At 37.1% G+C, this 25,214-nt stretch overlaps 1 protein-coding gene across 2 annotated transcripts in view; it reads right to left on the bottom strand.

Moving 5' to 3' along the window:
- The window catches only part of NELL2 (neural EGFL like 2), a 312,605-nt gene that overhangs the window by 12,280 nt on the left and 275,111 nt on the right, over window positions 1-25,214 (bottom strand). For both annotated transcript variants that reach the window (XM_084876648.1, XM_084876647.1), the window contains exons 17-19: window positions 11,194-11,334; window positions 2,204-2,397; window positions 425-601 (exon numbers count right to left, since the gene is read on the bottom strand). In XM_084876648.1, the coding sequence (XP_084732774.1) occupies window positions 425-601; window positions 2,204-2,397; window positions 11,194-11,334 (512 nt within the window). The remainder of the gene's footprint in view (window positions 1-424; window positions 602-2,203; window positions 2,398-11,193; window positions 11,335-25,214) is intronic.

Raw genomic sequence — 25,214 nt, 5'->3', positions numbered from 1 at the left:
TGACTGATAGAAATGGATTAACAAAAGTTCCACTTGGAAACAAATGATTTTTTTCATGAATGCCACTGTTGTATTCAAAACAAGTATTTAATGAGTGCATACTATATGCCATTTGGATCTGTTCTAGATACTGGAGCCTGAGTAAGTCCGCCCTGAATGAGACCGAAGAAGCTGGGAGAGTCTTTTCTTCTTTTGAGCTCCAGATATTCTCCGGAAAGACATGGTGCACCATGTCTACCCCAGAGGTCCCTTCTCAGGTCCTGTTTGCATAGACATCTTCTTGTCCTCCTAACCAGGCTCACTTGCTGTAATTGCTGCCACTATGGCCAGGTGCTGCATACCGGTGGGTGGGGGAGGGCAAGGTTGCTTTCCTATTTAGAATCTGGGCCTAAACTCTTCCTGGACTTCTTGTGGTTAAACTCACCAAGCAGCGGCACTGCTGGCAATTCTGCACCCAGGTGTCTCCACTGTTGTACAGGGTTTCCCCGTTTTGATGGAGGCATTGACTGCTAAGCCTTGGGTCACATTCAGGGCAGCAAAAAAGATCAACCGTGGGATTCTCACAGTCACAGACCATCCGTCGACACATTACAAACCCATTCTGTATGGGAAGGTAGAAAAGCATTTATCAAAAGCCTCCATTTCTCGATATACTAACATATGTATATACATGTCTGTGTACACACACACATATACACACACACACATATTACATTTATATATTATATATATATATATATATATATATATATATATATATATATATATCTTAGATGTTGATTTGAAAGTTGAGATAATTTGCACTGTTTATCCAATATAATTGATTTTCTTTAAAGTTCCATTTTGTAGCTAACATACAGAAACTACTCATGCTGGAGAACTTTATATTTTCTTTCTACATACTATTTGAAGAAAATGCAATTTTCCAGAAATGTCCTGTATACAATAATAACCATCACATAACATGATCCTTATGTCTATATAAATGTGTGTATATGTGTGTATGTATATCTTATATAATAAAGAAGTAAATACAAATTAGACCAGACATCCTTCCAGACAAAGCTGGAGCTGGAGGGAAGCCAGACCAGGTCCCAGGTGCCAGAAGGAAGCCGATGCCAGCAGCCGGGGGAAGGAAGGCCTACTCTTGCACAAATTTTGTGCATCGGGCCTCTAGTATATACCGTATGTAAACATACATTTACTTGTTTATGAGGATAGTAACTTGTATGCTAACTAAATTTTGTTTTGTGCTAGGCCATGTATATTTAGTAGCTAGTCAACAAGTCTTACATATTATTAAGTTTATGGAATATTTTAGACCTTATGTTTTTGTACAAACTCTTCAACTTCTTTTATAATAGTTAAGCCCTTGGTACATAGTATTATTCATTTAACTGAAGTTTGAGTCTCCATTATTAACTGGTTACATGTAATAGAACATCTATCTAAAACTAAAATATATCCCAAATAGGTATTTTTCACTGCTAGGGCGTAGCATGTCCATTCTTGGCTTCATTTATGCATTCATTCAATTCAAATATGGTGTGACTATGTAAACAATAGCATAGTTAGCAACAAAATTTCATCAATGTGTGACAGATACACACATTGTGGCATTTGCATACAATAGAATACTTATTCAACAATAAAAAAGGAATAGTTTACTGATATATGTCATGAATACAAATGAATGTCAAAAACATAAGAGAAAGAAGTCAAACACAGAGGAGTATACACTATACTAGAGGGCTGGTGCATGAATTCATGTGGTAGGGTAGTTGGTTCTGCCCCCAATCAAGGTGGGAGGTTCTCCCAAGGGGAGGGGCTATAGGCAGTTGGCTGGTTGGCCCATCCCCAATTGGGGTAGGGAGGCTATTGGGGGTGGAACCGTGGGCAGTTGGCTGGCCAGTCCACCCCCAGGTTGAACTCCTGGTGGAACTCCCGGTCAAGGAGACAATTTGCATATTAGCCTTTCATTATATAGGATGGTTCCATTCACATGAGGTGTTTGCTTGGGGCTAGGTATATGGGACTAACTAAGAAAGGACAGAGGTAACTGGGGAGAAGAAAACATTCTACTAATACTAACGGTGGCTATAATGGACATATGAATTTTTCTAAGTTCATTAAGCTGTTCACTTAGAATCTATGCACATTACACCTTAATAGAAACGATGAAAAAAAATTTATTGGTACTAACCTGACATGAGCACACAGAGCACCGGTCATTTTCCAACACCCAAATCTGACCGTTGTGCTTAATTTTTCCATCGTGGATGCAGTCCCCTGTACAATTCTTTCCATGAGGACATCGGCAATCGTATCCACCATCCAAGTTAAAGCAAATGGTATCGTTTGTGCAGCTGTGCCTGCCGGTCCCACACTCATCGATATCTACGGCCAAGAAAAGGCAGCAGGCCCTGTGCTTAGAATATGCTCAGTTCCAGCCACAGCAGTCAGGCTAGTTGTGTCCTGACATGAAGCAGGCATTCATTTTGATCTTACTGGCATGCACGTCCTATTCAATGCTGACTAAAGCAATGCTCATCAGCGAGGGATTTCACAGGAAACTATTGTCATGCTTGATTTCGAACACCAAGTAACCTTGCTTACATTTTTTACTTTTATATCTCTGTAAATACCATTGGGCTTTATGAAACAATGTTTTTTGAAAGCTAAGAATAGGACTCACTTTATCACAGGTGGCAGTGAAATTCTAAAAGTGCCTATGATTTTTCATTGAGGAAACCATTCTCAGTGTTTACATGGTACCTACAGAAAACCCTTTCTGAGTGGGAGATAAAATGTCAGGGAAAGCCTGAGGCATTTTATTCAATTTCAAGCCCTATTCACACAGCCATGACTTCCACATATAAGCTTCTTTCAGCATTCTGCTTAGGTGTTCTTCCCACAGTCTAGGAATTTCCACATTGTCCTTATCCTTTCTCTTCGCCCACAGAAGGGCAAGGCACCATCAACAATTACCATGTCTCTCACAAAGGATCCACCACTTGTTAACTTTTCCATTTCAGATGATCACTTCATCTCCTGCCTGACTCAATTGGCAACTGCCCCTTCTTCCCCCGACCTCACCTAGTCCATGGCAATCACAGCCTAAAGCATTTTCATACAGATGGAAAGAATTGTGACCCACAGATCAGGGCCACAGGAGAGACATGATTCCTTTTATTTATCCCCATAATTTAAAGGTCACAAGCCAAAATACATTTCAGGGATATAGTATGAGTGGCAGTAAGCAATTATTTCCCATTTCATCTGTTTCCTCTGAGAAAAGGTCCAAAAAGAAAGAATTAAATCATAACAGGGAAAGTGGCTTATAGAGAAGATGGAATGTATAGCTCTTAAGTAGGAGGAATATACACTGATTTTCCTTCAAATTTTTAAAAACAGTCTTTAGTAAATATCTTAAGTGGTTTGATTTCAATAATATTAGGGAAATGGACTAGTCAACATTATAGTTTAGCCATATTTAAAATCTTAAATACTTAAGTTCTGTTATATATGCATCCCTGAAAATAAGCCAAATGATATATTCTGCTCTGTATAATTTTTTTATTAGCTCCCATCTCAAGAAAACTTATGAATTGAGACAATGGCTGAAATATATTTTATTATAACTACAATGAACTATTATTATTAGAATGATTTGCCACGGATAATACTGCTTATAATTATAGACTATTAGAGGCACGGTGCACAAAAATTTGTGCACTGGGAGGGGTGGCCCTCAGCCCAGCTGACCCCTCTCACAGTCTGGGAGCCCTAAGGAGATGTTCTACTGATGGCTTAGGCCAACTTGCCACAGTCAGGCTAAGCAGAGGAAAGTGCCACCCCCATCATCCCACCATAGCTGTTTGCCCTCGGCCCTCAGAGCCACCACAGCTTTATCTGAAGGACGTTTGGCGCTCCAGTCTAATTAGCATATTATGCTTTTATTATTATAAATGATCACAAGGAGCACTATTAGCCAGTATGAGGATACTTTAAAATATTTTTAAAGTACACTGATTAATATATATTTTTTCAGAGCAGATAAAATTTTCTCTTAGTAATGGAAATAAAAATTTTTAAAATAGCTCTATATTTGTTCTATTCAGAATAATAAGGTATATTTTATAAGTTGATCTTCATCTTTCATGAAATACTTTTTATAATTAGGAATTATAGTAAGCAGAATAAACATTAACCATAGTTATTTGGTCTCTTTGACCACAAATTCTACAAAAACCTCTTACTACATAGCGCTTTAAATACACGCTATTAACAACAATATTACATCAATGGCTACTGTCTGGATTTTTATAATATTTTCATTTTGCCTGACATTTAAAGTAAAAACTCTCATAAAAGGTAATGCCTTCTTCCCCTTCTGGGCAGAGAGAGACCTTGTATTTGCTGCAGAAGACAAAGAAGAGATATCCAGAGACATCCATGCTCTTAAATAAGGGACACTTAACAATAATTTTTAAAAATAGACTAAAAGCTGCTCACAACAGTGGCTGGCATGCACTTGTCATACGTGGAGAAACGTGTAGGCAAAAACATCATAATGGACTAATCATTACCTTTTGTTAGCCAGTGGGATTTGAAATAATTTGAACTCATCTTACCTCTTCTGCTTCTCTACCCAGGGTTTCTCATGGCAGAGGCTATTTTCAGTTGAGTGATAGTATAGAATATTAGAATTCAGTTTTACTATAATATATTATTTCTAAATTAAATATGCATAAAGGGAATATATTCTGCTTTGAAAAGCCTACTATGGAATGTAAATATTTCAACTTTAAAAATATTGTTAACTCCTTTAGTGAGTAATTTTAAAAAATCATGTTGCTAAATCCAATGGTCAAGTCTCAATTGTCATCTAACTGGATCTAGCAGCAACATTTGACTTAGTTTATTCCCTCTCCCTGGTGAGTTTCCCTTACTTGTCTCCTATCACATGCTTCCTTGGTAGCTCTTGTAGGATCTTCTGCCCACATACACCACTCCCTGCCCACTATCCCCTCCCCCTACCCGCCCTGTCCCCAGATATAACAACTAAAACAACTAAACTATGAATAAACTTTAGCCAAGCAAAGAAGTGGTAAAGAGTGGTCAAGTCAGAGGCAAGTGTGTGTTCAAAGACATAATGTTTAGAGCCATTGAGATGTGTTTAAGGAATAGAAATGTTGGTATGACTTGAACGTCCAGGGAGAGAAGAATTGGTAAACATGCAGCTAAAGAGAAAGACAGGGCCTGGAAAAGGTCATGTTAAGAAATGTGAACTTTATCATAAAGACAATACAATGTCATTTTAGAGAATTCAAAAAAATCATAATCAGATATCCATTTTAGAAAGATTCCTTTGGCTTCATATTGGGAAAGGGGTTTGAGTGGATTAGAATTTGAAACCAGGAGATCAATCAACAGGCTCTTTCAGTAGTCCAGGCAAGAGACAGTCATTTCATAAGAGCAAACCCTTATACAGTGATTGGTATTACTCAATTCTAAGTATTTTCATAGAATGGCTCATTTAATCCTCACCACACTGAGGAAGGTACAGTTGCTATTCACTTTGTACAGATCAGGAAACAGGGCATAGAAGTGTTGCATAACATCCCTGAGGTCACACAGTCAGTACGGTATGGAAAGACCACGCAGTCAGCCTCCAAGTCTGTGCTCTGAAGCACAGTGCTGTACTGAATGGGAGCAGTGGGGACATCCAGAAAGAAAAAATGATAATAGAATTTTCCAAGAAAGAAAACAACAAAGATAAAGCAACACAGTGACTTGTTGGCTTTAAAGATTAGTGAAAGGGAGCGACCATGAACGATGTTCAGATTTCTGGCCCAGAAGATGTGGTTGATGATATTTCCAGAAAAAAAAAAAAAAAAAAAAAAGCAAGGTTTTGCTGAGGAGTAGAAATGGGTGGCAGGAATGAAGAGAGACATGAGTTAGTTTAGAAAACTGAATTACACTTTCCTCTGCGTTTCCAAGTAGAAGTGTCTTACCCGTAAGTAATTGGATATGTGGGCTGGAGTTCAGAAAAAGGACTGGGCTGACATATAAATTTAGTGAAGATATACTTTCATAATTTCCTTTCTCAAAAATTGTCCTTCAGATTCCAGTTCAAACTTCTTCATAAGGCATTTAAACTTATTTCCTTTGCTTGCATTTTCTTTTCCTATCTCACCCAAACAGGAAATAATTTCTTTCTTTGTTTTCTTACAGACTTGAATTTATATTTTTCTCAAATATTTATAATTTTTAAACTTGTAGCTTTCTCTTCTATTAAAAAAAATCACTACATTCTATCTTCTGTAACAGTTTTTGTTATACAAATTTTAACTCTTCTACAAGCTGAGAGCAGAGACAAGAAAGTGAAATGTGGGCATGAAAATAAAATATTACTAAGGAAAAAATATGGGCTTGGTAGAAATTATGATATGGACAAGGAAAATGTTACTCTGGCATATTACCTGGGGATTAAGTGTCTATGCCTCTGAGTAAATGAATGAACAAAACAGCATACACTTTGTAAAAATGTAGCTCACAAACATGTATGTTGTAGATTACACAACTGAAGCCTAAAAAACAGTGAAATGGTGCACAGTTATTGATTGAAGTCTTCAAGTATGACTCTCATACTTCATTATAATTGTAAATTCACTGTTGTGGCTTTGTCCACTTTGAAATGCTCTTGTTAATTGTTCAGCAACAAAAAATATGGTGCCTTCTCAGAAATAATCATCCTCTTATAACTGCATCCTTCCATGTACTAATGTTACAAGTCTATAAGTCACTGAAATTGCAGTAAATGGATAAGTGTTCAAAAGAAGCATTTTAGTCTTTAATTTTTTTTTAAAAGTTTTTATAGCACTGGTGGCTTTTTTAAAAAAGACTCCTTCATAGCACTCTGACTTCTGAAAGGGTAGTATATTTCTGTGGTAATCATTATAGATTCTATTGGAAGATAACAAAAGAATAATCATTCCAGATTGTGGTTTTGAAAAAATCAGAATTTCAACTGTTTCTGTGTAAGCATCTGTGTAAGCATCCCATAGAGTATTTTACTTCACTATCTTCATCTTTATTATGTGTTACTTTAATGACTAGTTTAATCTTTCTTGTTATTTTCTAAATACTCATGAATGCACTAATTATGTTTTGTCCTGATCATTACTATATATATGTAAATACATATTTACATATAATTTAGCTACTATCAATCATACTATATATCTACTTTTAACATAGATTATGTTCCTAACACACTTCTGATCAAAATGTCACCTATCATACATCTCTTATCTTTGTCATTAGAAAATTTCAGGTATCATTTACTAGGTTCAATTGCTATAGACACTGATGATTGACAAGCAAACAAATTCTAAGACTCTTTTTTTTTTAATTTTCCCTCATTTGAAGATATACTTTATTTATTGACTTTATGAGAGATGAAGGAGGAAGGGAGGGAGGGAGAGAGAGAGAGAGAGAGAAACATTGATATGAGAAACATGGATGGGGTGCCTCCTATACATGCCCTGACTGGGAATTGAACCAGTAACTGGGATATTGCTCTGACTGGAAACCAAGCCACCACTTTCAGTGTATAGGATGATCTAACTAACTGAGCCACACTGGCCAAGGCAATTCTATGACTCTTGAAGCTTATGCTCTATAGCAGACAATAAGGAAGGAAACACATTAATATATACAAACATTTCGGGGAAATTTATAATGTCTATGAAGAGAAGTGAAACGGTAAGTATATAGTGACAGAGGTAAGATGCTATTTTAAATTGGGAGTTAGGAGAAGTCATTTTAGAGAAAATCTACATTCAAAAAATCTACTTTTTTTTTTTTTTTTTTAAGCAGGTAAAGATCTAGGGGAGGAATAATCCAGAGAAAAAGAACAGCACATGAGAAGGGAATCACTTTGGTGTATTTGAGAAGTGTCAAGAAAGCCACACATCCATATCATGTCGGCCTTTGTAAGTCATTGTTAGGAATTGGATTTTACTCTCTGGTGAGTGAACAGAGAACTGGTAGGGTTTGTGAGAAAGCCAGTAGAGAGTACTGTCCTCAAAGCCAAGTGAAGAAAATTGTTTCAAGAGGAAGAAATGATCAACTGGGCCAAATGGCTGGGCCATCAAGCAGAGAGAGTGACTGACCAGGGGGATTGGCAAGTGAAATTGCTATTATTCCTGGAAGGAGAGCATTCCCTGCAGTAAGGGGACCCAGCTTCACTGGAAGCAGGAAAGCGCAGGTAACAAGGCTAGAAATTTAAGAGCTTTACTCTAAAAGGGAACAAAAACATGGGAAATAAGGTGATATCAAGGAAAGTGACATTTTCTTTGTTTTTTGTTTTATTTTTTAATGATGGGTGCTACTCCAGGCTGTTTGCATGCTAAAGAGAATGATGCAGTAGGAAAATAGTATTTATGATGTGGAAGAGAAAGTGGATAGTACAAGAGCAGAGACCTCATGTGATTTTGGAATGAGGTACAAGGTACAATGGAGGGTTTAATTTTTGATAGGAAAAATAAAACTTCATCCAGTGAAACAGGAGGGAGGGAAAGCAGCAGATAAAGACATGAGTGAGAGTTATCCAGTTAGCTACTGGGGCAGAAGTGAGGTATTTCTGTTTTCTCAGTTAAGTAAGAAGAATAGTCATTAACAGAAAAATGAAGAGAGAGGAAGTGCTATCTAAGGTTTGAGGAGACTGGAAACGGTATGAAATGGTTGTATCAGACAGTTGCAGGGGAGAATTACTAAGGAAATAATACAGAAATGCTGGACAATGCTGAGGGCCCCTATAAGATGACCCCCAATGATCCTGAGCATTTAATGTTTAGGCTCCTATATAATCTCCTCCCCTAGAATGTGGGCTAGACTTATCGACTCACTTCTAACAAATAGAATATGGGAACAGTGATGAAATGTCATATCTGAGGTTAAGTTATAAAAGGGCTATGACTTCCATCTTGGGCATTTGCTCTCTCCTGAATTGCTTGCTCCAGGGGAAGGAAGCCAGCTCCTGTGCCTTGAGGCAACCCCATGGAGTGGTTCATGTGATAAGGAAAGAAGGCATGCCAATAGTCCCCTGAGTGACCTTGGAAAGCCAGTCCCATTACCTCCAATCCCACCAAGACAAGTCTTCAAGATGAGACCCCGGGCTGGCCAACAACTTAACTGTAACCTCATGAGAAACCCGAAAACCAGAGACTTACATCTCAGCTGCTGTGAGGTCAGTTTTGTTGTTTTCAGCTGCTAAATTTGGGGGGTAATTTGTTATGCATCAAAAGATAACAAGTACAGCCCACTTAAGATTTGTGGTCATTCATTTAAAAAATAATGAGCGCAGTTACAAGTGTAGAGTAAATAGTCAGCAGAAGTATATGGTTTTCTACTTATATATGAAAGGGGTGCAAGGAGACCAGACAGAATGAAACAAAGATTACCCCTAGAGAAGAAGTGGAAGGCATGGGGAAAGGGAGATGAACTAAAGATGCATTTTCAGCTTTCATGTATATGTTTCTGTATGATTTAGATATAATCACCTTATATTCATCCTTTTTGTGGGTAATTGAAAACAAAAGACAAAAAGAAGGCTTCTTTCTCATAATATACTACAGAGTACAGGCAAAATAGTTTATCGGGGAAGAGCCAAATCACAGTGTGATCTGCTTCTGGTCCCTGAATTCTCTACAAGGCTGGAAGTACTTAACTCTGGAACATTAACAAGGGCAAGGGAAAGCCCTCAGACCAAAGTTAAATGGCTCTATGCAGATGCCAGTCTTTAGCCCCTGGCAAGGTGTTAGTATTCCCATTCCTAGTAAAGATCCAGATGGCCCCTCTGCTCAAGGTCCAGAGCTCGGTGGCCGCTGGCAAAGCATGCTGGGAGCTTTGGCATCTATCACCGAAGTCTGTTTCACTTTTCTCTGTGTGAAACTCTTTAGAGGCACAAGGATAAAAGACATCATATCATTTAGGTGTCAACTACTGTTAAGTCAGCTTCTCCAAGGCTTTCATTGACTTTGTCATTTTAGCCACATTATTCTCTCAGGCTGTTACTCTATGAAGGTGTAAATACAAATGGAGGAAATAATGATTTTTTAGGTGTTTTTTATTTTTTATTTTCCATTCCTGTGCCTACATTTGATGGCAAATCCTTTCAGTGTGGGTGGTTTCCCTGGCAATTATTCACTGTGTTCTGCCTGCTGTTTAAAACCTGTGCCCCTTGACAGATAAGCAGAATTGTTTGTCAATTCACTGAAATGGATTCAAAATTAATGGTAAATAATCTATATATATAAATGCCTAAGCAACTATTTGACCATTTGACTGGTAGTTATGATGAACACTGACCACCAGGGAACAGACACTCAACACACAGGCATGGAAATATGGAACAAACTGATGAATCTCAGAAGGGAGGAGGGAGAGGGAGGGAAGAGATTAACCAAAGATTTTTATATGCATACTAGAGGCCTGGTGCACAGATTCATGCACTGGTGGGGTCCCTCAGCCTGGCCTGTGCCCTCTAGCAATCTGAGACCCTCGGGGGATGTTGGACTGCCAGTTTTGGCAGATCCCTGAGGGCCAGCCCCAGGGATCCCACCGGTACACACATTGTGCATCAGGCCTCTAGGTGAATATAACCTGGTTGAATTTTTCACTCGTATTAGGCTGAAATCCTCTTTCAAGCATGAATCATATCTTCTGTATTCAACATGAAACATCCACTAAACATCTCTTATTTTGCCAGGCAAGTGATATGTTATTGTGTACTGTGTGTATTATATTTGGCTATATCACTATCATATCGCTATTACCCCCTTTTTCTCTTTAGGCTGCTTTCTCCATCTACTTTTTCAAGTCTTTTTTGGGATTCATATTTTGGGGGACAATTCCAAAATGTATCTGATATTAATTCTAAAACACACTCAATGGTTACAAATATCCATAGAGAATTTGTTTAGTGTCACAAATGTTAATAATCTAAAAACTGATTATCATAGTTTGCAAGCAAAAGTTAGATTTTAACATGCTTCCCATCACTGCTGTAAAAGCACACAACAAAAATCACCAACTTAAACATTAGGTCAAGGGCAACTATCTATACCTTATCTATTCCTCAGGTTCAAGAGGAGTTTTAAACTCTAGGTCTTCTCCTGTACTGACCTTCGCACGACTCTCCGCTGGGGGAAAACATTCCATTGTCATGGTAGCCGTCTCTGCACTCACAGTGGTACCATCCAGGCAGGTTAATGCAGTTGGCCCGGCTGTCACACTGAACAAAGCCATCCGAGCACTCATCAATGTCTGTGTGGGAAAAGAAAACAAACACGGGCTGTTATACACTTGCTGCTTTTTATCTCAAATAAACAAAGGTATTCTACTAACATCTTAGCACCAGCAAATCCTAATTGCCGAGGAAATGTAAGATTGTGAAAGTCCACTTGGTTATTGGAAGCATTACAGAAAGAATGAGTGGTATTAGTAAGAGGAAAGACATCTAGACAGCTTCTCTGTTGCAAAAATCCTCCTGCTGTAGAAAATGGGAAGAAATTACCTGTGATGGTCATTAGTGCTGCTCAACAAATATTTCCAGCTCTTCTGGACACAGCAAGGATCGCCACGGGGCATCCCAAAGCTAATTAGGGAGTGACATGTGTCCCTGCGAGGCAGAGCCTTGAAGATGCAGTGTGTGATTCACACGTATATTTTCCCCATCACAATGACCAGCAATGTTCTGATCATCTGCAGTTCCCACATGAGGATGGTGAGGGGCACCTTCCTCCTCTACTTGGAATGGACATGTAGTATAAGCAGGAAATTCACCTGCTTGCTCTACGCCATTGAGATTTTAGGGTCTTTTATTACTATCAGCATACCCTATTACAACCTAATGCATCATTCATCAACATATGGCAATAGCATTCATGCATCAATATCCTTCATATTTCTGAAAATATATACCCTTTATGTCACTATTGAATGGGTTCCTCATATATTAGCTTATTCAACCCTCAAAAAATAGCATATCAGACAAATGGGGAAAAACAATATGAGGTAAAGCAATTGTATGCGATTTAATGAAGATCACCTATATGTTCACAGCTGCCTGCAAGTAGAACAGGCTAAAAGTCACAAAATTCCCTTCATGAAGAAAGGTATGTCTCTTGAGTCTCATTTATTTTTCCAGTGATTTATTAACATTCACAGATATTAGGAACCCTTTATTCTCTTGGTTCTATTTGCTACGTAATGGGAACATCCAACCCCATCCAAGTCTCTTCCTTTGTTCATAGAGGGAAAATTTCCTGAAGTTGCCTTACAGAATGTCCCCTTCCTCTCAAATATCTCTGGGGTCTGGGTGCTTTGGGTTTGACTCAGACCCTACGTGACGTGATGGCACGGCACCACTGTACTAGTAGCTGCGAAATATTCCCCCGTTGTCTAGCCTTCTGCTGTGCCTGAGGACTGATTGCCAAGATAGGGTAGCATTTTCTTCTATGCTTCCCACATCTGCGACATAGTTCCTGCTGCAGTGACCAGGCATGGTGATTTCCCTGGTGTTGAAGGGAAATCCAGCTGCTATTTAGAGGCCTTCCCCCGAGAAAGTCCACTCCAGCTCAGCACAATCTATCTCCTTCCTAGTCCAGTCTCATCTAACTCCAAATTCTTGGAAGTATATATTCCTTTCATTTTCTTTTTAAAATTTCTCTTTTTCTGTGTACAATTTTGAAAGAGACAATTTTTTTTTTTAAAATAAATGAATAAAGTTGTGTTTCTTTTAAGAGAAATAAGTCATCATTCATTTAGTTCTGATAAGCCCAGAGTGCCCTCCCTAAAACAAGGCACGAACTGTTCTTTTAGGTTAGGTAATAGGCCAAAAAATAGAAATCTTATATTATTGCAAAAGTTTAACTGATTTCTGAACTATGGATGTTTTTGTTTCTGTGGTTCCTCTTCTGAAGAGTCAGTTCCTCAAGCCAGTTGTTCCCACCTTCAAAGTAATTCCTAGTGAGTAAATTAGCTAACCATTGACTTCCTAACACAAGTGGATTGCTTCCACTTACTAAGGCCTCAGAGGTTTTATGAAACAGCCTATTTGTATTTCAAAGGCCTCCCTAACTGATGAACCTCTGATTATAAATGGGACCAACATCCTTTGCTCATTCAGCTTTATATGGTCTTTTCTTCTAACGCAAATGATGCAGAAAATTGATTATGTCATTTCTTAAGTGCACGGACAAAAGAAAATAGGTTGGGATTTAAGCTTTAGAAGTGAGTTTCTTGGAAGAAGGCCAGAAGGGGCATGTTTAGAATATCTCATTTTAGAACAATTTGGTCATTAGTGTTGGTGTTTTGGAAGTAGCTGTTAATGGAACAGAGCTTTCTCCAATGAAGCAACTCTTGCATCTATATTTAGTCCTTTAATTTAGCCCCATTTTCTTGCCTGAGCACAGTTGCAGAGTTAACTCAGATCCCATGATATATATACATACATATATATACACATATGTATATATATACACACATATATATGTATAAATATATTCAATTTATTTTCTCTCAGCACAATCACAATGCCTACTCCTATACTGTCTTATCTCCAATTTCTTCAAGTTCTTTTTATTTGCAATAATAGAGGCCCAGTGTACAAATTCATGCACTGGTGGGGTCCCTTGGCCTGGCCAGTGATAGAGGCCAATTGGGGCCATCTTGCCTAGTCCCTATTGGGGCTTATGGGAGCCGGCTGGTCAGGGAGGAACCACAGAAGGTTGGCAGGCCACGAGAGGGCTCCAGGGCATGTCCAATCCTCTCAGCCAGTCCCCAGCAGCAAGCTAACCTACTGGTCGGAGCATTCAGTCCCTGCTGGTCAGTGTGTATCATAGCCAACTGGTCAAGCAGTCAACCAATTGTATGTAGACCAATGAGTCAGATACTTAGCATTTATGCTTTTATTATATAGAATAGCAACCTCCTTGATCTATAAACATGCTCATTAAAGATGAATAGAAATGTTTTGCATTATATTACTTGGTATTTTGAAGACTGAGGATACAATATGTATAGGCCATATGTACTTTCATAAACAGTTTGAGAATTATTCATTACTAAATAGTATTCAGAAGATGAATACATAAATATATGCATCACTTGTTAATTTACTATTTACTATTTACTATTTACTGCATACCAATTATGGGCCAAGTACTCAGTGTTGGGGTAACAATATGCACAAACCAGAAGTAATTTCTGCCCTCAGTGGATTTATTATCTATCTAATTTATCCTTATTTTAAGAAAATTAAATTGATAAAAATCCGAATTTACACCCATGTAGCACAGTCTTTCCCAACATATTCTATATCTATCATCACTGGTATAGAATTAGGTAATAATAAGCAAATACTTTATTTTAATGGCTACATATTTATATCTCTGAATTATTTCCATTTATAGCAAGTGGTACTAATAGTACAGTAGCAAAATTTAAATTTAAAAATGGAGAGGGATTACAGAAACAATATTAAGTAAATATTGGCATATGAATATGACAAAAACTATGAAATGTTATACAAATGACTGGAGTTTAGAAAATGCCAAGATATGGAACATTTCAGAAGGATTTTCTAATAGTTCTTTAGGTAGTGAAGGCCTTCATTTACTTAAAATACGATTCAATTTATAAAAGATAAAGGTATACATGTGTTATAGTTCAAATTATATACTTGCTATCATATAGGATAGCAACGAAAAACTAGTAAAAATATATTTGCTTCATTTTATACTTTTATGTTCCGGATATTTTTTATTTCTTTATGAAAACTTTCGACCTTGATGAAAGTCCATTTAAAATGCAAGTGTGCTTGAATTGCCAAAGCACACACTTCTCACCAGAAGGCAAGTTTGTTTGGCTCATGGATCGTTTCCAAGTCAGAGATAAAACAAACAGCCTCATCTGCAAATTATTTGATATACTTAGTTGCTCTCTAAGTATTTAGCAAGTGAAGAATTGCAATCTGATCCACAATTTAAGATTTCAGTGTTTCTTCCCACACACAAGTGTGGATATTACTGAGTTATAACATATGGATGCAGACATATGCTTTATATATTATATAATAATGGAAAACAGTAAAAAATTTTTGAAGATTTTATTTTTTGGATCCTTCCTTTAGGTCAGGTAAAACCAAAATTTCTATTTGAGATAAATATACAGAGAACAACAGACCTAGGAGAGAAAATCATTATTTTATTCCACATATGCACTATCAAGTTTGAACATATTACTTTCTAAACTGAATAAAAGTACTCAAAGATATAATAGAGTGTATAAGCTCAGATGACTCAGTCTGTATTACAATATAAGAATCTAAATTTTGTACTCCGTAGGCACATTACATAAACAACTAAAAATAAGTTTTATGAAAAACTATAATTTCATTACACATTATATCTTAGAGAGGAAACCAGTTCCCACTTCCTTAGGGGCAATTAGGACATTTCCAGTAGCTACATTTAGAACAGCCAGCTAGTGATGAAATTAAGATGCTGTCCCAAAGCACAGAGAACCTAAAATCCAAAAGCTATTTAGCCATCCAGCAACAGCCATCAATAGCAGTCAGACTCCAGGGATCCGAATAGACTTAGGTAATAAAATTGGAAGGCACTGTTGAGGATAGATTTTCTAGAAAGCACATATGTTTTGAGGCAATCATCAAAAACAAAACAACAAGCAGAAAAATAAGAAGGGCGAGTGTGTGAACACAAGAAGCTCACACACGTATTTGCTTCCTTTGTTTCCCTCTGGTGTGGGGATGAAGACCTGCTGCAGTGGCACCCAGACTACTGGCTTCAGAGGGAGCTACTGAAAATGGCTTTTGCCATAGCATTGAAAGGGTCACTTTAGAAAATGACAAAATACTTCCTTGTAAAATCAAGTGCATTTATAAAATGAGATATGTGAGTGATAATCACTCATGCAGAGTAAGTGATTTGTATCGTAACAACATAGTTAAGAATAAAAAGTGTGCAAATGTGAGATATCCATACCTAAACTAGACCCTAATCATTAATTTAACCTGCACCCCTTTGCAGCTAAGAGAAAACTGATTAGTTGCTACTCTATATGAATGAAAAGAAAATCCAATATTTTTTAAGTGAATACATTATTTTTAATGGCAAAGTCAAATAACGAGTACCATCTTTCATAAATAAAAACCTGGCATCATTTTTCATAAAAATAGTACTTGAACTGTTTACATTACTATCCTATGCCCTGGTAGTTAAATTATATTGATAAATAGCAGGCAACTAAACATCCTTAAAACAATTAATCAACTTGTGATTACCCACATGTGGATTATTTGCTTTCTAGATTATCTGCAGCATTTTTTTTTTTTAATCACAAGGTCATTTCCCTCTCTCATTTGTTCTGTTTATGGGGTAACTACTTTCAACATTTAGATAGATGTGAGTGCTCAAGGAATGCAAACTCATTTGAGCATTATAGTATTTATAATAACTACAGCAGATTTAGATATAAAATAGTGTCCAAAATTATATAAGACTGATTTCTCAAATGAACTTTTTGAAAATAAAATATTATCAACTTATGTAAAGAAATGTTTAAAATAATAATATAATCTTCACAAGTGGGATAATGACATTGTATATTTAGTGAAAAATTTCATTACTTTTTAGTTCATAATTAGGAAATTAATGACTGATCCTTAAAAAAGCACAATGTAATGTCATCATTTAGTCATCCTAATAACCTTTATCTTTTAGATAAAGAAGGGTGAGAGCAAACACATTGGCCAAGGTCACACAAGAGACCAGAACTCTTTCAAATCCAAATCCAGGCCTCTTTCTCCCACCCTAGGCTGCCTCTCAAAACTAGCACTTGGCCAATCAGAAACAGCTAATGCTTTGAGATATCTCGGTGCATACCTTAAGTGAGTGAAGTCCAGCTCTTTGGCTTGTTATCTGGGTAACACTGAATATTTAACTAAACCTCTCTGAGTTTTCTGTTTCTGAATTACAAATAATTCTCTCTCTCTCTCTCTCTCTCTCTCTCTCTCTCTCTCTCTCTCTCTCTCTCTCTCTCTCTCTCTCTCTTTCTCTCTCTCTCTCTCAACAGTTTCAACAGTTTGTTGTTAACTGATTCTATTAACTGCCCAGGGCCTCATAGAAGTGATGCCTGGCTTATAACAGGAGTTTCATATGTGTAAATTCCACCTCCACCTCTAAAATAACCCTTCAGTATACAAAACATGTTCACTTGTCATTTGATTTTTTTTTTTTAAGAGCAGAGGGAAACGCAGTTTTACAGGTTGAGTTTAGGCCAGAGAATATCTTTTCTTTTATGGACAACTGGGAGCCACTGAAGAGTGAAAGGTGGAGTAACCTGTTGTTCTCTTTTCCCCACCCCCTCACCCACTTAACTATTTCTCATCTGACTGTGTCTCATACTTAAATTAACTTCCCTTAGAAAGCCTTTCTTGACTCAAAAGGCTATGTTAGATCTCCTATTGCTCATTGTTTTTTGTACTTTCCCCCATGAGCTCATCGTATTTTGCATTAACAGCAACCATCACAAGATTGTTTTTGTTCTAGGTACACTTTGGGGAAAACAGGCAGTGCCTGCATGTTGAACAGACAGGACTGGGAAAGACCAGAGGTAGTCTCGAATGCTTATGAGCTGTTTTTCATTGTTTAAGAAAAAGGTAATAATGATTTTAACTGGAAGGGGGGACAGTGGAAATAGGGATAAAGAAGCGCTCGTGCACGAGCATGCACTTTAAATGCCTACTATCTTATAATGGCTCTTTCATGTCCCCTGTGTTGACATCAAACCAGTCAAGTTTACAGTTCATGTATCTAGTACATACCATATAGAGGAAAAAAGATAAAGAGAACCTGGTTTTTGTGTGTGTGGTTTCTGGAATATTATCATTTTTTCGTCCTTGAGAGTCTTTGCATATGGTGTCTCTATTGTCTAGAATGTTGTTCTCTTTTCCCCACCCCCTCACCCACTTAACTATTTCTCATCTGTCTGTGTCTCATACTTAAATTAATTTCCCTTAGAAAGCCTTTCTTGACTCAAAAGGCTATGTTAGATCTCCTATTGCTCATTGTTTTTGGTACTTTCCCCCACTAGTTCATTGTATTTTGCATTAACAGCAATCTTCACAAGATTTTTTTGTTTCAAACTTGCAAATATTACACTGACTTATTTAGAATAATTTCAGTTCTGGAGAAAGTCCTCCTCATCTTTCTTTCTTCCTTTCAAAAGTACCTTGAGTCTGGGCTTTTGTCTATCAATTTGTGAATTTCTCACCAGTAAAATAAAAGAACAAACAAACAAAATAGGGGAGGAGAAGGTCCACATTGATTCTATAAATTGATTTTGGGAGACCTGACATGTTTATATTATTGAATTTTTTAATCCATACATATGATATATTTTCCCTTTATTTAAAAATTTTGCCTTCATTTTTTTAAACCAACTTTACTTTTTCCAACTTTACTGAGGTATTATTGACAAAATTATAAAGTGTATATTTAAAGTGTTTAATGTGATGATTTGATATATGAATATCTTGTGAAAGGATTCCCCCCATTGAGTTAATTAACACATTTATCACCTCAAATGTTTATCCTTTTTAGTGCTGAGAACATTTAAGTTCTGCTCTTTAGTAAACTTCAATTATACAATACAGTGCTGCCAACTTTAGTGATATGCTACACATTAGATCCTCAGACCTAAATCCAACTTTACTGAGGTAAAATTTATACACAAAAACATCACAACAATTTCATGAGTTTAGACATGCAACCACTCCCATAACTAATATATAAAACATTTCCTTCACCCCCAAAGTTCCTAAATATTACAATAGTTTAAAAATATTAATTTGGGTAGTAACTTAGTGCTTGCTATTCTGAGTAAGCTGCATATATCCACACATTGAGAACACTAGTAAAGCACTTAATACATGGTTACAGATTCATACACACTTGCTGAATGAATAAGTGGTATTTCTGTAATATCCAGTAACTAAGTGGCAAGCCCACCTTTGCGATCAGCTGGGTCAGAGTGGGGATGCAGGCAGGTGTCAGCTTGAAAGCATTCACTGACCTGCAATAACAAGGTGGTACAAAGACACTTCTCAACCCACCTCAAATATTTATGTCAAAATGTCGACTACAATATTAAGTGGAGGAGAATGTGCTCATTGAATATAGATGTATATACATATTTTAACAGAAAGATCACAAGGCTTCTGATTGAAAATATCTTCTTTCTCCCAATCTTATAAACATGATGTCAAAATAAAGTTTAGACAAACAAAGATAAAAGGAAATTGCCATCAAGAAAGAAAGAAAATTCAATACGTATTTTTCTTTTCTTAGAAAATAGGATAAAGGTCAGAGCCAAGGAAGCCACAGCCCAGAGTCTATATGGAGCGATGTGGTCCTACAGCTGATGAGGGCAGTAGCCTACCCTGAAGAATTCTGAAGCTACCTGAAATAATACTCTAAATAATAAAGAATTATTTTTTAAAAAGGTAACAAACATGTGCTTAGAAGGAAAGAGTAAATTTATCTGTCATATAAAATAAAACTGCTTGTTATAATAAAATTTTATGATTTCATTTGTATTTCTTTATATATTTTTTTCATAAAGAACTGAGGGGAGATTTTTGTCTTTATTTTAAAGATAAGATTATTATATCAAAGTATTTAATAACACTTAAAAAATACCATGCAGGGCTGCTGAGATCTGGAGCTGAGAGTAGCTGGGTGAATTAAAAGTCTACTGATGATCAGCCCACCCACCTCCTCCCCCCTGGAGCAGACTGCAGCAAGAAAGCAATTACCCCTGAGGCCAGAGTGAAAGGTTCCTTTGTAAAACATTAGTAAATAAAACATCTGAAGGAAACTAAGGCAGCTGGTGTAGGAGTTGTCATCCTTTGGAACAAAGCCCCCTGCATCAGTATGTAGAGATCTCAAAGTGAAAATAACCAGCTCCTTTTCAGTTCCCCATTGTAAGTCTGCCAATCAATAAACATTACCTCACTATCAAAGCTCAAAGTCAGTGTTTCTATTTAGTCACTCTTGAAACATTAAAGTGAAATCAAAAAACAAGAAATACTTGGGAAAAGTTTATAACAATATAGGAGAATAACCAAGATACAATATCAGAAAAATTAATCTTGAAGGAAATAGAAATAAACACAGAACTTAAAATATTTCTTGTTAATATCTTCAAACAGATTTGAGAGACTATTTCTTCCATAAAAAGGACAGTGCTATAAAAAGAGAAGCAGTTCTTAGAAATTAAAAATAGGATAGCTGAAAATTTTTAAATGCAATATAATGCCTGGAAGATCAGGTTGAAATAGTATCTTCAAAAGTATAACGTGGAAATATATGAAAAATGCAATATAGTAAAAGCAAAGAGCATCAACCCAAAGTACTACCTTCTAACTAAAGACAAATTTCATACCAAGGAAAGAGAAAATCAATGGAAGGAAAATATCTTTTAACATAATAATAATTGAAGAACTTTCCATAGAACTGTAGTTTTTGGATTCAAAGGCCCCACCAAAATCTCCCAATAACAATGACATGACAGTCAATACTTAGTGAGGGCTTACTATGTGACAGCCACTGATCTTTGTGATTTACCTTCACATACTCATTTGACAGCAGTCTCATGAGGAAGGAAATGTTATCACTCTCCCCATTTTAAAGAGGAAGCAATATAGACACCTAGAGTTTAAGTAATTCTTCTTAAAGGTATTGAGAGGTAAAACTGGCATTTGAACACAGACACCCTAGGTACAGAGGTCAAACCCTAGCCCCATACAGTCTCACAAATGAATGAAACAAAAACCCACATATACACACACACTATGAAATTTCACAATAAGAATAAAACACAAATCTGAATAACTTCCAGAAGGGAAATAACAGGTTACATATAAAGGGATGAGAATCAGACCAGTATCATTTTTCTCACTTGCTGCACTGTATGCTATAAGACAGTGAAGCAATGATTTTGACCCTAGAAGTCTATACTCAGCATAACTGTCTGAAGGCAGAATAAATATATTTAATATATAATTCCACAGAAAGTTTATGTGCCATTTTAAAAAATGATTTACTGATGATACAGTTCAGTAAAATAAAGGACTACATCAGTAGTTCATCACTCCTTGAAATACTTTCCTCACTCTGCAAAGAAACACCCCTTTCTCAGTTCTCCTCTAACCTCAGAGGCCTCTATATTTTTATCTTCTTTCCAGATTTTAACTTTTCATTCTCCAAAAGTCTGGGTTCCCCAGAGATCTATTCTCAGATCTCTTGTTTTCTATCTACTAACTTTTGTGTGTGATTTTTATCCAGGATTAGGGCTTTAAATACCTAAACATCATCCATACCTATAGTGAATTCAATAGTGTTCCCCAAAAATTCATTCTTCTTGGATTCAGAATATGACCATATTTAGAAATAGGGTTTTTGCAGATATAATTAAGAATCTTAGTAGGTAGTCTTCTTGAATTTAGGGTAGGCCTAAATCCAATGATTGAGGTCATTATAAAAAAAAAGAAGCAGCATGAACCACAAAGAATGTCAACATGGAGACAGAGGCAGAGATTGGAATTACATAGTCACAAACTGGAGAATGTCTGGGGCCACCAGAAACTGGGAGAGGCAACGGAGATTCGTCCTGGAGCCTTCAGAGGGAGCATGGCCTGATGATACCATGATTTTGGACTTGTAGCCTCCAGATCTGTGAGATCATAAATTCTTATTTCAAGTTACCCAGTTTGTGAGACCCTCTTTACAGCAGCTTGATGAAAATAACACATTAGCTCATTCAAATTTTCAACCAGATGCCTCTTTTCTCTTCCAGACCTGTATATTCAATTTCTCACTCCATCTTTCCACTCAGATACCAAACTCCTCCTTCAGAAATCTTCCTATCTCAGAAAATGGCAGTACCATCCAATTTTTAGGCAAAACTATAGCTTTCTTTTCAATTCCTCTCTTTCATTCATATCTCTTTATCAAATACATCAACAAATCCTATTAACAATGTCTTAAAACTATATCCAGAATCAAATGATCACTTACAACTGTCTTCATGCTTGCCAGTGCAGTCTATGTCACCCTCATCTCTCACTTGAGTTAATATGACTTTCATTTCCCCCTCTTATAGTCCATTCTGATTTCAGATCAGCCAGGTGATTCTTTTAAAACATATGTCAGATTGTGCCATACCTCTGCCCTGATTCTTTCTCTCACTCAGGAAGGACATTAGGAGGGAAACAGATTGGGGAAAAGCTGTAGGGCATATACACTATTATCAACCATTTTCTATTTCTAAGTCTGGGGACTACATTTCCCAGAAGCCATTTCTCTTTCTGATTCTGTGTTAGAGTTCATCAATGAGAGGAACTCCTGAAATTCACTAGAAAGATGTAGAGAAGAAGCATTATTCTTAGGACATCATGGCAGTCAGTGTCAGTGGTTCACTCTTGGGAGCTCCGGCTTCTTCACCAGTTCTCAGGTGGCAGTCTAAAGTGATTATTGAATGCTTTCCAAATCCTCTGGCTGTGGCCTTAGACATTCACTCCTCCAACCCCTCCCACTTCTGTAAATGTTAATTCCTAGATAAAGCTCCTTATTCCCAAAGTATTTATAGTGGCTGTTTTCCTGATGGAATGCAGACTGGTACAGTCTGGTACAGTCTGCATTCCATCAGGAAAAATATTCTCAATTAGATAATATTTAGGGAAAATATTATCAATTAGAAGCCCAATGCACAAAATTCATGCAAGGGGCTCAGCCCCCACCACCATTGTGGCCACCTCTGCCTCAGCCTACCCCCCCTTCCCCCTCCCACACAACTGCTGGGGGACTCTACTGCCTCTGCCACCTCTGGTCCCTGCCACCACAGCTTCATCCGGAAGGTTGCCTGGAAGGAAATCTGGTCTAATTAGTATATTACGCTTTTATTATTATAGACTAGAGACCTTGTGCACAAAATTTAAACATGGGCGGGGGATCCCTCAGCTCGCCTGCACATTCTCACAATCTGGGACCTCTTGGGGGACATTCCTCTTCCATTCTGGGACCACTGGCTCCTAACTGCTAGCCTGCCTGCCTGATTGCCCCTAACTGCCTCTGCCTCAGCCCTTGCACCCAGGACTCAGGCTTCCCTCCTCTGGCTGGTCATAGGCACTCAAGACCCCAGGACCCCGGGCCAGCTTCTCCTGGGCCCCAGCTTTGTTAGGAAAGATGTCTGGAAGACATCTGGTTTATCCAGTCTAATTAGCATATTACCTTTTTATTAGTATAGATTAGAAACTTCAAGAAAAAAAAAACCAAAATAAAATGTTTTAAAGATAAGAAATACTATAGCCCAATTGCCTCTTGATGTATAGTTAATAGGCTGCTCAATGGGTTGGAGCCTCTTCCAGGTAATTGAGGGTTGCAGGTTCCAATTGGGTTGCAGAAAGCAACCAATGAGGCATGAGTGGGTGAAGCAGCAGGTCAATGTTTCTCTCTCTCAATCTCCCTTCCTTTCTCTCTCTCCAAAATCAGTGCACACATAGGTTGGTGCAAAATAGGTTTACAAGTTATGAATATGCAAAACAGAGTTTATTCTTGTATTATTATTTATTAATTATTGTATTATTTTTCCATAAGAACAACTGCCCCACCATGTATACTATTATCTCTCTAGTAAACAATATTTACATGGTCACCATGACATAAACAATATGAATTTTCAAATTTTAGGTCCAACTGATAGAGGGCACGGGGTATTTCATTATAGTTACTGCAAAGAATATATCTATCAATTCTGAAATACAAAAAGTCAGAAGACAGAAGTTTGGAAAGGGAAAACTGGGAAAAAGCGGAAAACAGGTTGGGAAATGGAGGTGAATGGCGAGACCAATTTCTGTATTTTACATAGTGAAGAATCGTGTAAAACAATCTATGGTAGATAAAACAAAAAATGAAGGTAAAAATATATATTGCTGAAGGCTGAAAATGTAACTTACATTAGAATGAATGGAAGGGTATTGATATAAAGGAGGTGAACTCTCACCTATCATAGCATATTTTATAATGATAATGTCTAAAATAGACCAATTAAATAAAGCATAGTATAATCATATTAGAATAATTGAAAGTGGTCCCCTCTTAGCACCTAGTCTCAACTGGAGTTTCATGAGAGAATTAAGTCCTGATGTCCTAAGGCATGCTGTGTAAGTCACGATTAACTTCTCTCCTGTAAAGCTGGAATGGTACTAGCCATGTGATAAATAAGTCTCTTGGGTCATTCTCTGGTTTTGTAGTTCAGATGGGGAACTCATAAAGGCTGCTAGAAACTGATCAGGAAGTGTCAGAGGACTACTGCTTTTCATTCCAAGTTCTATGGTGTTTGATATTTTTTTACCATATGTCTCTTTTTCTTTCATACACATAGACATTTTTAAAGAACATTCAGAAGCTTCATTGTAGAAATGTTGAGTATGATCGGATAGCAATTATGCTAGTAGTGATGTCTAGATGAAAAGAAAAATAAGATAGAAGCTCTGAAAAAAGATCAAAACTTGTCCAGCTGACATGGCTCAGTGGTGAACATTGACCTATGAACTAGGAGATCATGGTTCAAATCTTGGTCAGGGCACATGCTTGGGTTGCAGGCTTGTTTCCCAGTATGGGGCATGAGGAAGGCAGATCAATGATTCTCTCTTATCATTGATGTTTCTCTCTCTCTCTTTCCCTGTCCCATCCTCTTTGAAATCAATAAAAATATACTTTTAAAAACAGATATAAAAAAACTAGATATATGAGGGTCTCAATCAGAATTGCTACTACAAGATGCTACTTAAATTGGAACAGGTTGGATGAAACTACTAAAGTTGAGATTAGAGAGAGCCTAAAAGGAATCAAGGACAGTCCTTGAAGAAGAAACTGAGGGACAGAAAAGGAAGAGGGACTGCAGGAGACACTGTTGGCAAGGAGATGGGAAAACCAAGAGTGAAGAGAGGGCTGTCAATGATGTGAAGGAGAATTTCCAATCACCTCTTGATTTATAGTTAAGAACAAATGCTTCTAGTTTAACATAGAATTGAAAGTCCCTCTGATGTTTGAGCAATA

The sequence above is a fragment of the Pipistrellus hanaki genome (genome assembly GCF_964339955.1).
Source record: "Pipistrellus hanaki genome assembly, chromosome: 3".
Classification (NCBI taxonomy): Eukaryota; Metazoa; Chordata; class Mammalia; order Chiroptera; family Vespertilionidae; genus Pipistrellus; species Pipistrellus hanaki.
Note: the sequence above shows the minus strand (reverse complement) of the source record. Positions and strands in the feature narration are given on the sequence as shown.